This window comes from Hemibagrus wyckioides, linkage group LG04 (assembly GCF_019097595.1).
Source record: "Hemibagrus wyckioides isolate EC202008001 linkage group LG04, SWU_Hwy_1.0, whole genome shotgun sequence".
Taxonomy (NCBI): Eukaryota; Metazoa; Chordata; class Actinopteri; order Siluriformes; family Bagridae; genus Hemibagrus; species Hemibagrus wyckioides.
In genome coordinates this window covers 10,064,378-10,081,933 of record NC_080713.1, presented here as the reverse complement: position 1 = coordinate 10,081,933, position 17,556 = coordinate 10,064,378, and the positions used below count along the sequence as shown (strand labels likewise).

The following is a 17,556-nucleotide window of genomic DNA, read 5'->3' as shown; positions in this document are numbered from 1 at the left end:
TTCATTTCGTTTAAGGGGAAGCTATGTGCAATGTTACGTTTGCTAGAATCACTCTACAATTTAACTGCAAATTATGAAAATTGCTTCATTTAATGTCAATGGCGTAATTAGTCCAGTTAAAAGGGGGAAAATTTTAACCAAACTAAAGAAGGCAGGAGCAGAGGTTGTGTTCTTACAAGAAACCCACCTAAATGATGCAGAACACTCAAAACTAAACAAAATGGGATTCAAAGAGGTATATTTTTCATCTTATAAATCTACACGTAAAAGAGGTGTGGCCATACTTATATCCAAAAAGGTGAACTATGAACACATATCCAAGATAAAAGATAAAGAAGGAAGATTTATAATGATAACAGGGAAAATACTTAACTCAAAAAACTTAACTAGTTTTTTGAGTGTCTATGCTCCACCTGGTTCCGAGTGGAACTTTTATCGGGATATATTTGATTTAACTGTTACTAAAGCTCAAGGAATTCTAGTGTGTGGAGGGGACTTTAACATACGTTTGAACCCCAAGTTGGATAGTTGAAAATATCAGGGAATCAAAGTCACTAATTAAAAAGATAGATGGTTTGTTCAAGGAAATAGGAATTATGGATGCATGGAGAGAACTAAATCCTAGGATTATACCCACTATTCGCATCCTCATATGACATACTCCAGAATAGATAATTTTTTTGTTTTTAAAAAAGATCTGCATCTGATTGAACATTGTGAACTGGGTACAATGGATATCTCCCAGATAGACCCATTTATATGTCGATGGGCCTGGATAGAAAACCTAGATCTATGGTATGGAGAATGAATTCAGATATCTTGAATAATTCTCAAGTCAAACAAAATTTGGAAAATGAGATTAAATCATATTTAGAGATAAATGATAATGAGGAGGTGACACCATCGATACTCTGGGATGCATTGAAAGCAGTTATAAGAGGTAAAATTATTGCACTCACGACTTATTTAAAGAAACTCAGAAGGCAAAACTACAAGACCTTGAAATTAAACTAAAAAGACTACAGGAAGAACACAGGGCCACAATGAACCATAAGGTGAAGCAGGATGAAATATACTCTACAGAAATACAAAAGAAACTCTTGTTCCTTAAACAAAGGTATTACGAAGTAGGAGGGAAATCATTAAAATTGTTATCCTATAGACTAAGAAAACAAACAGCAGATAGAACCATTAATAAAATTTGAAATACCCAGACAAGGGAGATACTTTGTAAATTAGAGCAAATTCAAAAGAGCTTCGAGAAATTCTATAAAGTTATTTACTTACAACCCAAAAGTAATAATGATTTGCAAATAAATTCTTTTTTAAACTCTTTAGAATTACCCACTGTAACAGAGGAACAAAATTAATCACTATTAGCTGAAATTACTATTGAAGAGTTGAAAATAGCTGTAACAAGATTAAAGGTAGGTAAATCCCCAGGAACAGACGGCTATTCGGCAGAATGGTATAAAACCATGTTTGACCACTTGGCCCCAACTATATTAAAGGCACTCAATTGGGTAATACAAAAAAGGGAAATCTTACCTTCATGGAGAGAAGCGATAATTTCACTTATTCCAAAGGAGGGAAAAGATAGAATGGAATGTAATAACTATTGCCCAGTTAGTGTTCTAAATGTTGACTATAAGTTGTTCACCTCCATTCTAGCTCGGAGACTAGAAAAGATTCTTCCAGACCTCATTAACTTAGACCAAACAGGCTTTATCTGCCAAAGGCAAGCATCAGACAATATCAGAAGAACTCTACATATACTTAGTTACATTTCAAACCATAAGGTGGAAGCAGCTTTACTGAGTTTAGATGCAGAGAAAGCCTTCGACTCAGTGAGATGGGGTTTCCTTTACAAGTTATTGGCAAAATTTGGATTTCATAATAAGGTTATAGAAATAATTGAGACACTATATAATAAACCATATGCAAGAATTAAAATCAACAGAGATTTATCAGACCCTTTTAATTTAGAACGGGGTACAAGACAGGGATGTCCCATCTCACCATTACTTTTTGCCCTGTTCATTGAACCTTTGAGCCAATGGATAAGACATTCAACTAACCATTCAATTAAAGGTATAGATATGGGGTTTGAAGAGCATAAAATAGCTCTCTTTGCTGATGATATATTGATCTATATGTGCCAACCCACAAAGTCATTGCCTATTTTATTTAAGTTTCTTGAAGGGTATGAGGCCATATCTGGTTACAAACTTAATGTCACAAAAACCCAAGTATTAACATTTAACTATGAACCACCTAGACAAATTAAAGAGAAATTTAATCTAAAGTGGGATACAAAGTCAATTAACTATTTAGGAGTAATTATGTCTGGTGATCATTCTAAATTATTTGATTTAAATTACAGTCCCCTTCATAAAAAAATAAAATCGGATCTACTTGGAACCTTATTCCTCTCTACAGTTTAAGTTCAAAAGTAGACTCTGTGCGGATGATAATTCTACCAAAACTGTTATATCTATTTCAAACACTTCCAATAGATATTACCAAATTAGCAATTTACAGAATGGCATAAGTTAATATCTAGATTTCTATGGCAGGGCAAAAAACCTAGAGTAAGATTTAAAACATTGCAATTAAGTAAAGAAAATGGTGGGCTAGGCCTTCCGTGCCTTCAAAAGTACTATTATGCAGCTCAACTAAGGCCACTTGTTTGTTGGTGCAGTCCAATATACTCATCAAGATGGATTGAAATAGAGACAGGAAAGATGGACGAGCTTCCATTACCTGCTCTGGTTGCTGATAACAAACTAAGAACTAGATTGAGTAAGGAAACAAACCCATGGATCATCTTATTATTTAAAATCTGGCACCAAATAAAGAAAATGGGTGATTTGAAAGATGCAACGAGATTATTAAGATGGTGTGCCTATGATACTGACTTCACCCCGAATAGAATAGATGACCGTTTCAGAATATGGGCTAAGCTAGGTATTACAAACTATTATACATTGTTTAACAAGGGTAAAATTCAAAGCTTTGAATCATTAAATGGAAAGTATGGGCTTAATCAGAGCGACTTCTATAGATATCTTCAGGTAAGGCATTATGTTGAATGTAAAATTAAATCAGAAGTATTGAAGATAGCGGAGACAGGAACAATAAAGGTGATCTTATCAGTGTCTAAAGCTCAGCCATGCAATAAGATAATTTTTACGTTATATAATGGATTTCTGCAAACGGTACAGGAGAACACATTATATGTCAGAGATAAATGGAGAACAGAAGGAAACCTGAATATTTCAGAGGATAATTGAGGAAAAATTTGTAAATCACAATGGGAATCTACAAGTTCAGCAATATGGAGAGAATTCGGTTGGAAGAATGTCATTCGGTTCTTTAGTGCTCCTATACAGAAGACACACAGAGGAAATAATACTGACTGCTGGAGATTGTGTGGGGTATGTCTGGGCTTGTCGAAAACTTATCCCTTATTGGCAAGAAATCAAAAGGAATCTGGAAGCTGTTTTTGAAATGGAGATCAGATTTACTTGCGAATCTTTATATTTTGGTAACATCATTCTAGAAGGGGGAAACAATAAGGATAGAAAACTGATGTTAATTCTTCTTGCAGCTAGTAAAAAAGCAATTACTAGAAAGTGGTTAAAACCAGAGTCACCCACAACTGAGGAATGGATTGATACAGCGCATAATATATATGCAATGGAAAAATTATCGTTCTCATTGAGAACTCAAATGGAAGTCTTCTTTCAGATTTGGAGTAAATGGATGGACTACATTAAACCAATACGCCCAGATTTTTCCTAAAATGTAACAACTGCATTGTAGGCAATTTGTAGGAATTACCACATGTTGTAAGAGTTCCCCTCGTTCTATTGTATATAGTTGTTAAGTGGAAGAAAAGAAAACACATATGTAATATTTTGGATATTTTCTTTTTCTAGGATTGGGGACATACAATATTCTGTATTGGTATTTAGGAGGGTTTTGTTTTTTGTTTTTTTCCCCCCATCATTTGTATTTTTGATTCTGAGAAGTTGTGTATGCCCTTGCCTATGAATGTATTTTCTTTCTGAAAATAAAAAAGAAAATGGAAAAAAAAAAGAAAATAGTATTCCCTGATGGCTGTGGCCTCTTTCAGCACGATAATGCACTTTGCCACAAAGCAAAAAGGGTTCAGGAATGGTTGATGAGCACAACAAGAAGTTTGAGGTGTTGGTTTGGCCTCCAAATTTCCCAGATCTCAATCCAAACGAGCATCTGTGGGCTGTGCTAGACAAACAAGTCTGATCCATGGAGACCCCCATTTTGCAACTTACAGGACTTAAAAGATCTGCTGCTAACATCTTGGTACCAGATACCACAGCACACCTTCAGGGATCTAGTGGAGTCCATGCTTCAGAGCTGTTTTGGTAACAAAAGGGGGACCAACACAATATTAGGCACGTAGTCATAATGTTATGTTTGATCGGTGTAGCTACTCTGTCAGGACTTTTTAATAGTTAGTGACATTCCTGAACAGAAAACTTTCCATTTTCTCTTTAAAAGGACACGTTACTTTTTTGTCTAGCTAACTTCAAGGAAGAAAAACTGAGAGCAAGGTGAGGGGAGGGATACTTACAGCCACTGTAGCACACTGTATAATAACAGGTACATGTGGAAAAAAATGCTCTGTGGTTCCTTCAATTATAAATGTAAAAAATGTAACATGTAACAAAATTACTATGGTATACAAGGAATACAAGATTTTAGGACATACTATTATAAGAATGTAATCTACTTTGCTGTACTAACGGTCCATCACTTTACAAAATAAATTTGTTCACCACAATGCTGTTGACTACTTGAATCTGAATGTCCTAAAAGTGTTCTTCCTTGGACAACATTAAACAGTGATGTTGTGAAAGATTTTTTTTAAATGTTCTTATTCAAACAGTGTAGGGGAGATGTGGAAGCAGTTAGGTTACATTATTGCAGAATGTCATCTACATAGAAGATGAATGTGCTTGTAACGGATGAGACTTGGTTGTTGATTGTACATTTTTCATTCATTTGCAACCTTTGTAAATTGTTTTTTGTAGTGACTAGTCACTGACACTCCTAATTACTAACATGCCAAAAGAAATAATATGCATTCCATGCTAGATTAGTATAGATTTTCATGAAGTAAGCCATGAATTGAGCTTAGAGTGTCCTTTGAAAACATCTTAAAAACACACAAAAAACAATAATTTGGCTGATATTGTGTCATACCGTCTCATAGTTGTACCACACAGCATCAGGAATGTATGCATACACTGTGTCCATACCCTGCAAAAAAGAAAAAAAACTTTATTATTATTAATATTGTTGTTGTTGTTTATTTATTTATGCCACCTTACATTTTTCAAACAAGATTCCACTATTTTTCATTATGAGTAATTGTCAAGAATTCAATTCTTTCTTATATGCCAAGACCACAAATTATAAGATTCACATCCATGATTGAGATAACATTGTCAGTGTTGCCATTTATTTACTAAAAATGAAACATAAAACAAAAGCATGTACATGAGTGTGCATTTTGTTAATGAGGTAATAAAAGTGTCTGTGTTTATAGATGCATCAATGTGTAGTGAATACCAAATATGTAACCAAGTTTACAGCAGCAATAATAAATCATCATTCTGAGAGACATTCTGATTGCTTTGAGACACTGCTTCACGTTCATTACTCATTATTTTACAGGTTTAAATACAGATTTAATGTATTAAAAAAAATAAAATTGTCTTCAACTGACAGAAATGGGCTTCTGCAAATTTGCATAGGCAAGTGCCATTCTCAAAATGACCTCAGGGTTTATAAAAGTGCATTGCAGGTGCAAAATTAATAGTTTTACACAGTTTGCATGTGGTTTTACATACACATTTTAAGTTAATCAGGACCTGTGGGTTCTAGAGCTTGGGGCTGAGAGTCTAATAGGAACACTAGCAAAATAATCTTCAGCAGACATGGCAAAATGGTATTTTTCAGGAATAGAATGTTTGGCTTAAAATATAAAAGCTTGTCATTGAAGATGAAAAGGAAGAAGGATGCAAGTTTTAGGTGAAGCAGCATGCAAATTTAGTTGCATAACTCTCCGGAACAAGAACACCATGCTTCAACTAGTCATTCATCTGTTCTCTCACTAGACTAAACAATTTATTTACATGGCAAAAGCATAGTGTTGTGTAGAAGGTTAATCCCCAAAAGAAAATAAATAAATAAAGGGCAGCTGGAACATTCTGTTTTGCTGCATCACCTTTGTTATTAAATTAGAGTGAGTCATTCTGTAAAGCTTGAATTTAAATAGCAAGCCTACAGTTGTTCCTGCAGCTATGTAGGACCGAGGATCCAAAATTAGTTCATCTGCTGGAAAAGTGCTTAAACATACTGAAATGAATAATTTCCTGAGTTCCTGAAAAGTTTTCCTGTTATAAATTCACTTATAATACATTTTAAAATTAGTGTTTTTGATAAAGGATGGGATTTGAACAGCCCTTGATCATGCACTCAGAAGTTTTCCTCACTCATAGTTGCATATTATTATGCATACTATTTAGCACATTTCACTTCTACAGAGCTGTACTTTTCATTAAAAAATAAAACTTTCCCACGGATGTGTTATGAATCAAATCTATTTCAGATATTTTTCATAAGAGTGAGAGTGTGCTAAATTGGCAATTAATCACCCATTTGAACATGACCGCAATCTATCTGTTGCTCTAATTTCACTGTAATGAGGTCAGTGCTCTCATTAGGAAGGAAGAAAAGAAGAAAGGAAATGGAAAGAAGAAATAAATCCCTTGCTTTTTTCCAGCAAGTCCCAGTGGAGGTCACCATCACACACCCAAATGGAACAGGCAAGAGCTGAGTAACACAACCATGCTTGAAGGGGTAAGTACAACAGACAGAAATCTCAGTTTGTTTATGGGGATGACAGAGATGTGTGAAAAATGAAAAAATCAATCAGAAAGCCTGTGTATTTCTGAGCGTGAACATGCATATAAGTCCGATGTGTGTGTGTGTGTGTGTGTCTTACAGGATCCAGTACAGGTGTGATAAGCAAATGTGCTCCCCATAGAAATTGACGATCCACGGTCCATGTTGCAGAGTCTGAGTAGAATCTGAAACAAATTGCAAAATGATCTTTATACTTGCAAACTTATAATACCACAAATACCACTGCATGAGTTTATTTTTCTGATACAAGGCAATTACATAGAATAAAATAAATAAATAAATAAATAAAAATAGAAAATAGATCTAAAATATCTATATATATATATATAAATGTATAAATAAATGTAAAGTGGCAGAGCATGTTAATCCAAAGCTAGTGATCAAATCAGAAACGGTGAACTAGCTGACAGTTGGGGGTCGACTCCGGTGATCTTCCTCCCATTCAATGCTTTAAGAGTATTACCTCTAGGCCTTTGCATTGTCATACCAGGGAGTGGGCACCTGTGAGGTCTACCTTCCCTTAGGGTTTTTTGTTTAAGAGTATCACCTTTAGGCTTTTGTATTGACACACCTTCAAGGCCTGCCCACTCAATGCCTTTAAAACTGCAACGTATGTGCCTTTCACTGGACTACATAACTGCAGTGCCACTGTAGTGTGTTCTGATCTCCAATAAAAGATTCCTGCTGAATACTACTTCCAAGTCCCCTGGACTGCTTCGGTGAATTCACAACAGTATGTTCCTGTATGCATGTTACTGTGCTCACACCATATGTAAGGCCAAGTGTACCACACTAAACAATGTGCTGTCATCTTTTGATAGCATTATCAAAATTGGTCAGTAATAGTGTTGTGAGTTTACCATCCCTGAGTCCTGTCTGTTGTGGTTTCCTTGGCAACCATCCTCATGTTTCTCTTTTGTTTTATGTCCTGCTTTTTTCACTCAGCTTATGTCTCCTCATTCAACTGTTTTATCTTTAAGTTTAAAAACTTTTCTTTTTTTTATTTTTCTAAACATATTTGTTTACTTTAACAACAACAATACTACTACTACTACTACTGATAATAATAATAAGAATAAAACAAAATAAATAATAATAATAATAATAATAATAATAATAATAATAATAATAATAATAATAATAATTTTTTCCATGGTTATGAAGTATTGCATGTGTTACTGTCATTCTGAGCCTTAATATTTTTGTATTTTCATTTGCTATAGTTGAGAGTATTAACAACTAAAACCTTTTGTTGGCTCAAGTAATAGACTCCTTTTTACATTAGTGTCACTGTTTCTGTCTCTCTGCTTTAGAACACAGGCTACTGGTGTGAAACATACATTTGTTGTGAGAGTGAAACATATATTTGTAGTAAACTCACTCATGCATGACAGGTCTCACCACAGTGTCCCCACTGATGTAGGCTCTGTAGAAGAGTGTGTAGAGGTATGGCAGCAGTGTGTAGCGGATGCTCAGGTAGTGTTTGGAACTTTTCACAAGTACAGAGTCAGCACCGAAAACCGCAGGATCCTGAGGCTTAAAGGGGAAAAAATGGTTTTATGCTGAAGAGGTTTGTAAACTTTAAAACAGGATATGTCAGAAAGAGTGAGCCTGTTCCACCCACAAAAGAGTGTACCCTGCCCATTGAACCAAAGCCTGGGGGTGGTGTCTGCAGGCAAGCTATATATGTGAACAGTACCATTTCCTCAATTTCAAGACTTTCAAGAATTTCAAGAAAACAGTTAAGAATAAATCAGTACATATGATTACACTGATAAGGGACCACATTCAATGTCCCAATTTCGTAAAGGCAGGTTTAAGAATCTGTGGCCAGAAGGCTGTCAGTGCATGTTATGGCATTAACCCTAGGATATTCTGGTGGACACCAGTGGTGAGGGAAGCTGTTAACTTCAAGAAGGGGTATTGTTGTCAAAAGGGGAAATGAGACTATATGCAAGCTCTGATGAGAAAGTGTTGTCTTCAACTGGGGATATTATGAATACAGGAGTTTGGGAAGGAGCAGTTTATGAAAATCCTTAAATCACTGGATATTCCATAAAAAAGCAGTTTTGGAGTATATATGGAGTGGTGCATGAGATCCAGTAGGAGATGTTGAAAGGAGATGATCATATTGTGGTTAATAATGTTGCATGGAGATCAGGGCAAATCCTTCAGACTAGCAGAATGTGATGGTGGCTCCTATATTCTACTGTTGTTGAAATGTACACCAATGGGTTTGTTTCATTTAAAGTGGGTGTTAGATGTCAAAATGTGGGTCTTATCTCCACTCCAGTTTGTGGTTTGCATGAACAGGACATCGGGACTTTGCTAATGTTGGAGTGGTTTCATGTACCACCCCTGTTATTTTTAGATTATGTTGCTCTCTTGGCACCACCAAATGTTTTACTGCTGAGTATGAAGCAACTGGAATGAAAATAGACCTGTATTATTTCACACTATACTGGACTGGGCCATATAAACTGGTGGGGCAATAATATATTACAGTTGCCTAGGGAGGAGCTGGTGTCTGTGGCATAGGATATAGAGGTTTGGGCTGAATTTCTCAGCTTGTTGTCAGCACAACCAAAGTAAAAAAAAAAGCAGAAGGAAGGAAGGAAGGAATAACTTGAAACTTCAACAACAATTACACCATTTTTCTTTGTTATAGAGTCTGATAAATGGCCAATTATTGTAGGTAAGATTGAGTAAATATTTATAGAATTGCTATTGGAATGTACTGCAGCTAAACACAAAAAGAGAGACAATATGTGGAAGCTGAGCAAAGAGACTTTGGGTCTCTAGGTGTGTAAAAGCTGATCTTGACAGAGGAGACTTTGGAGGACTGATTACTCACTCACTAAAAGGTCAAGCCTTATTCATCTCATTTTGCCATGGAAATCATTTTTCATTCATCCTCATTTGGCCCCTTAAACACATAAGCTCATATTGTATTCGGTGATTGTCGCTCTCTCTTTCACTAATCTAACAATTATGATTGGGGAATAAATCATGGAGAAAGAGTGTTAGAGGAAGGACACATACTAGAGCCCCAAGTGGATCTTCCATTCATTCAAATGTTATAGTATAATTAAATATTTCTACAATTATTATTATTATTATTATTATTATTATTATTATTATTATTATTATTATTATTATGAAGAAGAAGAAGAAGAAGAAGAAAAGTTTATCATTATAGCACCCCAAAGTGGCCAAATGTTATTAAACTGGACACATGGTAAGGCTGTGCACTGACATTTATGCCAGTAAACAAAGCATTGCAGAGATATGGCCACTTTACTTCAGTGTTGGGGAGTAACTAGTTACATGTAATGGCGTTACGTAACTTAATTACAAAATAAATGTAACAGTTACTTATGAAAATGTTAAAGATTACAAATAGAGTTACATCTGAATATTTTCTTTAAAAAAAACTAGTATATGCTGAATAAATATTAATTTGTTGTTAGAGTTTGTTAAAGCTGTGCTATTCTGATGATTTTGATTGGTTCTCTGGTTTGAATTTGCGGCACGTCTGCCAATTACGTTAATCCACATTGCCGCTGAAAGCTTTAGGCTAATACACTGTCTGAGAATTACCACCATGGCGAGTGATAAAAATGCAAAAATAATATCATCCTGAAATCCAATAAGGGGCAAATATAACAGTTCAGTGCAAAATTAGTTTGCCGGCTGTTAAAATGCTTTCAGCATCAAAGGCAGCATGTTGAACTTGAGGAAGCATCTGCAGGTCTGTAACCTAGCCATTCTTTATTTTATAATATATTTAAAATGTAAAATTTTTGTCATTATTGTGAGTGTACAGAAATAAAAACAGACCATTTAGTTTGGAATGATATATTACTCGTTTCTGTATAATAAAAAGTGATGGAGTGGTCAGTTGATTTACTGTAGCTGCTATGTGGAAAAAAAACCATAGTGTACTCAAGACCTGTATTCAAAACATTCAGAACAAATTAGCTAATCTGCTAGCCATGGGCGTCGCTAGACCATTTTAAAAGCCCCCCTAAAATTATGCGATTGTCCATAAACTGTACATGAATAAGTGATCTCCTCAGTCCCCTTTAAATTTCATATGAAAACGGCGGCAGACTTCGGCTCCTCCCGGTCGTTTAGCACATTCTTCAATCTGCAAACCGCGGCGTTGCAGAGTGAGGATCAGAGGACAAGTGTGTGTGTGTGATCAGGAAGACTCGTATTTGGCTTGTTCAGTACTCAAATGTTATACACATCTATGCAATGCAGTGGAATAGTGCATTAAGTTTACCATCCTACCCTTTAGTCAAACCTTTATTTTATTTTATTTTACTATTCATTTATTTATTTATTTATCATTTATTTTTACTATTATACCCTCATTGGGGGCTGAGCCCCCCTTAAATGAAAATCCTAAAATCGTCCCTGCTACTAGCTACCTTTACCAGGCACACTTCTATTTATGAACCCTTTGACAGAAAATATATAGCTCACATTTTTCCTCCTTGAAAATGTGTTGGTAATGTCAGATCTAATATAACTTAGTTATTTTAGCACTGTAGCATACATTATGACTCTTTTCAGATTATGTTTTTTTTTTTTCCAAGGCATTGTTACTTGCCAGTGTGTCCTGTCATAGCTATGCAAAGATTTGATTCCTAAAACAGTATTAAACAATTTTTGTTATGAAGTCTGGTTTTGTGGTGGCTGTGCTTAAAATTAAATTAATATAATCTTAATTCAAGTGATGAAAGATTTAAAATTCTAACAGTAAACAGAGTTGAGTACTACTGTAAGGTTAACCCTGCCTGGTATAAGTGTTTGGAAATGATTTTGTTGAAAATATCCATTAGAAAGTTAAAAGTAATCAAAAATAATCAAATGTAATCAGTTACTTTACTTTTATAAAGTAATTGAAAAGTATTACATTTCCAAAGTACCCTACCCAACACTGCTTTACTTTTATTCTTTTATTTGCAACTTCAAGGGCAAATCTGATGATACACTTTGGCCAGATTGGTCAACCTGGCAATTATCCTTTAATAAGTCCTAAAGACAGCTCTGCCATAATTCTAGGAGATGGTTAAATGTGATTTTGTCAAAATCATGATGGTAGTCATACAGAGATGGATGGACTGACCCCAAATTTCATGCCTGGATGCGTTGAACTGTCCTCTGTCAATGTATCAATTTTGATAAAAATCCACCAGGGGTTTGATGGGTTGCCATACACTCCCAGAGGAGAGATAATAATAATGATATGTGTGTAGGTTGGGGTAATTTTGCGATTCTGCTTATTTTCAGGGTTGATGTATACAATTTGGATGCATTAACTTGTACAGCATAGCATGATACACATAGACTGCTTAACATCCAAATTATTTAACTGCATAGAGTATAAATTCGTACAATGGTTATCTTATTTAGCAGTGTGAGACTTAAACAATCACTTTATGTGTTAACTTTATGAATCAATCAGTAACTACAGCAAGAAAAAAGTAAATAAATAATAGGGAAAAGTTTGTATTTATCTGGACCTGCATCCTGGTGGCATGTGTATTTATTAATTGAGAATGTTAAGCTTAAATTCAGCAATTTAATTATTTAACATTGGAGATATGCTATGGATAATGCTAGTGTAAGCAGTAATGTTTTATTTAGTGTACATACTTACTTTGTAGTATTGAGCATTGTGATTTCGGCTAAAAGGGTAAAAGGCTCCAACTTGCATCCAGCGTGTGCATAACTCCTCAGTTGTGTCATCAAAGAAACCACAGATATCTGCCCCAATCTGCATGAAAATATGATTACATGCAAAATATTTAACAGTTCACTCTCATCAATTATTTTCTATTGTGATAGAAGATAATCACAGGCATTTTTTTCTCACACAAAATAATTAACACATTTCAGTTTTTTTCAATTGATATTAATTCAAACCAATTAACACACCTCTGAAAAACAGTATAATTCCACTGCTAATGGAAACATAAAAACATGTTCGTCATTAAGATGTCTATTTTTACATACCTTTTTTTTTTTTAACTAATCTTAAATCTTAGAAGGTGTAAAAACAAATTGGTGGAAGAAACAACATTAGGAAATGCAGATTTGATTCAGACCCCTTGCATCTTCTTATTTGTTAAATAATGATGCCACTGATAAATTCAGAAGATAAAATTTCTGGGTCTATGGGCTCTCTTTAGAGATCAGTTGTCCTTCATCTCATTTGAGATCCTAATACTTTGTGTTGTTTCTCTGCAATCTCTTGCTTTATCAATCAGAAAAAAACAGTTGCTCATGCTAGCACAATTAGACTCGATTTTCAGAATACTATCAATACAGAAAATACAGTGCTTTTTTATTTAATTTATTTTTTCCAGTGCTTATTCAAAAGGTTTTTCAGTTCTCATTTGAAGTCAGACCTAATGTAGCTGTTTGGTCAGCCAGTGAAGTTTGTATGTACACACACACACACACACACACATTATATATATATATATATATATATATATATATATATATATATATATATATATATATATATATATATATATATATATATTACATGCATTACAAGAAGGAAGAAACAAGTGACAATCACAAATTCTTGACACGATTCTTGACAAGTTTTTTTTTTTATCACTTTTTAGAACATTGTTTTTTAATAAAGAACATTATATATTCACCACTTTTTAAACCTTTATCACATTATCTGCACTAATTTACTAGTTTGCTTAGTTTCCTGTACACATAAACCCTGTCACTCTTCTACTCTTTGTTCATTGGTTTTACTTGTTTCTTCTTGTGTCTTCTCCAGCTCTTACATGTCCTGTTTAAGAATTCTAAGCTAGGATTTCCTGGCACTAAGTGCATTCAAAATGAAATTTGCTTTGTTTTCCAATGTTCCAAGTGAGCTGCATAGTGTTCTTATGGTTTAATTTATTTTGTGCTTCCTTGCTTGTTTTTTTTTTTATCCCTTCTATTTGTAATGCAAATAGTTCTGCATTGTCACTCCTGCATGCTGGTAAATGTTTATTTGTACTGCATAAACATAACTATTACACTCCTATTGTATCCTACTGAAATGAATAGACTATTTATATATTTTATCAGGCTAGTTGAATGCACATTTTTTTAAAGCTTACATTTCCATGCAAACCAGATGCACTGAACAATGCCAAAGTATTGATCTAAACATTGTTGAGATTTTTTTCCAGCAAATATTCAAAATATTTTAAAAATATATTACCATTTCAATATGGTGTACAATAACACATATTTAAATCTTAAAGTTTATTGTAATATAATGTCCAGAGCTGCTGTACCTGATAAATAGACCTGAGGGCAAGCAATGCAAGATAGCAATAATTGCTGCACAGAAAGGTATTTTCAAGCACAGAGATATGAGTGCAGAGAAGCTTGGTCACACAGTTTGATTAGCACTGAGGCATCCATGCAGTTTTACTTAATCAACGTCATTTTTGAGAATTTAAGAACTGAGGGCACAAAGCCTTTATTATCGCCACACATATATTATAGCATAGTGGAATTCTATTCTTCGCATTCTTCGCAGAATTTGGGGGTCAGAGCACAGAAGCAGCTAGGATACAGCACCCCTGGAGCAGGAAGGGCTTTGCTCAATTGCCCAACAGTGGCCTTAAACAGAATTTGGGTGGGGATATGAGGGATGTCTCCATTCCTGTGATTGGTCATGCTCAACACAATCTCATTTCTTTCGGCAACATAGAATTTATCCAGGTATATTGAAAATGGTACAGGATTAAGGGCAAGTTAATGCATTTGTCAAAAAATATGAGTTGCAAAAAAGTAGCTCTGAACTTTCACCTTTTGTATGAGTACCACTATTCTGTTAATACATGTTGCCCTATTATTGCATTCTGAGAATAAAAAGGTGCATTACTGAAAATCTTTTGCAGAAAGTAGACTGTTTGTGATTTATAATGTAATTATGCCATACAATTTAAGACCTCAAATAATTTGACTTATAGTAACAAAAAAAAACAGAAATCATCTGAACCTCATGCTGCATTATGAGATTGTTACACCATTTCAGCAGGGCTAGCTCTTGATGAAGCTAGAAACACTTTTATACATGCTACAAAAGCTTAAAGTGATTGCTGTTTTTGTGTGGTTTCTCATACAGACAACATTTGATGCTTAAAAGTTTCCTTTCCACTGCACTATTCCACCATGCATGTAGTGCCTAAAATTAATACTACAGTTATTAGTAACTAGATTACGTTTATAATCCAAGGATATGATTACACAGGATAATTTAACCTAGTAATTGAGAAACTTGAGCATTAAAATGATATTTTGGTGAGAAATTTTATATTTTTATATAATCTATACAGTTTTTTCTTGAATCTGGCTGACCACATATTGCTTTTTTTCAGTGTATGAATCAGATCAAGGTGTATGTTTGAATATTCTTTTTATCCCCGGACCAACTTCTTAAAAAATCAAGTGTAGGCCCTGTCAAGAGAGAGGTAATGAGACATATCTTAGTGCTCCATGTATTAAGGCTCAGTGCCAAACTGTGTCACAGGTGTTAGGTTGGGATTGGCAGGAATTTTGTATGCATGAGTCATAAGCCATCTCAGATATGTGAACCATTATCTTGGCCCAACCTAAGGCCTGAAGGAAGCCTGAGTACGTGGTGTACCAACCACTAGTAACTAATCAAGGGAATGAAAGAGTCAAAATAATTCTATAATTATAAACAAGAAGTTTAAGAATTCAGGATTGACGAAGACATTTAATTCACTAATGTGATCATTTGATACTGATTGATACTGGCACACAAATTTGAGCACATCCTCCCATCTTACGCTCTTTGCATTGGTTTATTTTAGAATAGAGTTTATGATTTTACTACTTTTTTTAAGGTCTTAAATGGTCTGGCACCTTTGTATTTATCTGAACTTGTGACTGTTAACATGTGTGCTAGATGTTTAAGGTCATAAAATCAGAAAGTGTTAAAGATTCCCAGATCAAGGTTGAAAAGAAAGGGAGAACAGGCTTTTGCCATACTTGGCCCCAAATTGTGGAATCGCCTACCTTTTTCTATTAGGATAATCCCTGCAGAATCTCTGTTTAAAGTAAAACTTAAAACTAATCTGTTAGAAAATGATTATAACATTTGAGTCATCCTGAGCATGTTTTTCCTCTGTATGTACTATTTCCTGTATGTACTGTTTCAAATAGTGTTTTATTATTTTGATCTTATAATTTTTGTACAGCACAATGACTGTTGTTTTATTGTGCAATATAAATAAATAAACTTAAACTTATTTATGCTAGATATGGAAATTTAATCATTATCAGACTGTGTTTTCTACATTTTTGTATTTCATCTGAAGTATCTGATCATCCTTGTTGTGTATTCTTGCAGGGTAGAGAATTGAAAACACTGGTTTAATGCTAAAAAAAAACAGTTTTTTAGTATTTAAAAAAAAAAAGGTTATTTTTTTTTTTCCCCAAGTCTTTAGCTAGCTAACCTATTGGCATCTGAGAGTCTTGGTAAAAAATCATTTTGCAATCTATCACTAAGATTGCAGTGGACTGAAGATTTACTATCACCTGATACTCAGTAACTGTTGATATCACATTGATAGTTTTTTTTTATTCTCATACAAGTGTCCGAAATATTGAGAAACACCAACAATGGTGGTACACTTTTATATAATCAGATTTTGAAATACTTGGGTTGTATTCCCAACTGCATGTTTACATGCTAAATAGTTAGTGCACAGGACAATACTAACCAGTTTTAGTATTTTGGTAGTATATCTTCTATAACTGAAAGGATGAAACATATTATGGCAGAACACTCTGATTCTAGAAGGTTTGTACTTACATAAGGCACTCCGAATAGGTTAAACTCCAGCATGCCTGGTATTGCCCATTTAATATCATTCCAGTTGGCAGCGTTATCACCCAGCCAGTGGCCTGAATACTTTCCCACTCCAGGGAAAGAGGAGCGAGTAAGAATGAATGAGCGATTGCTGCCAAAGACTTGCTTAGCAGCTCTACAGGACAAGAAGAACAGAAAAAAACATGAGTGTTAGAATGACCTGATTGTTACTAAGCAATCAGAGAGGGTGTTGAGCTGGTGAAAGCTTACTCATAGGACATTTCTTATTAACTACACATAGCTTTTTACTATCACTTTCATCCTAATTATGATAATAAACAACACTAATCCAGCAAAGCTATTACTATTGTCTGAAATCCTACTGATTTTTATTTTATCTCTATTTTCTGAACAACAGTTTTTTTATTAATAATTTTTAAATATTATTTTTATTAACAGTATTCCTTTGAGAAATGAAAAATAAAATAAAAAAATAAAGTAAAATAAAAACCAGATTCTGTGGTGGTATGTGTAAGGTAAGACACTACAAGTCAAACTATAAAGCTGTAGTAATCATTATTTATTTTATTTAACTTTGTTAATTATATTTTTTATAAACTGTTTTTGTCCACTGGTAACCATGTTATTTGAAACCAAAAATCTATGTCTAAGTGACTAGCATTCACAAGCATTTTTTTTTA

The 17,556-nt window shown here is 34.2% G+C and overlaps 1 protein-coding gene across 1 annotated transcript in view; it reads right to left on the bottom strand.

Moving 5' to 3' along the window:
* Positions 1 to 17,556, bottom strand: part of si (sucrase-isomaltase) — an 89,913-nt gene that overhangs the window by 35,712 nt on the left and 36,645 nt on the right. Inside the window, exons 16-20 of the mRNA XM_058387154.1 lie at positions 16,859 to 17,030; positions 12,650 to 12,766; positions 8,360 to 8,514; positions 7,058 to 7,142; positions 5,251 to 5,307 (exon numbers count right to left, since the gene is read on the bottom strand). Coding sequence (XP_058243137.1) covers positions 5,251 to 5,307; positions 7,058 to 7,142; positions 8,360 to 8,514; positions 12,650 to 12,766; positions 16,859 to 17,030 — 586 coding nt within the window. The remainder of the gene's footprint in view (positions 1 to 5,250; positions 5,308 to 7,057; positions 7,143 to 8,359; positions 8,515 to 12,649; positions 12,767 to 16,858; positions 17,031 to 17,556) is intronic.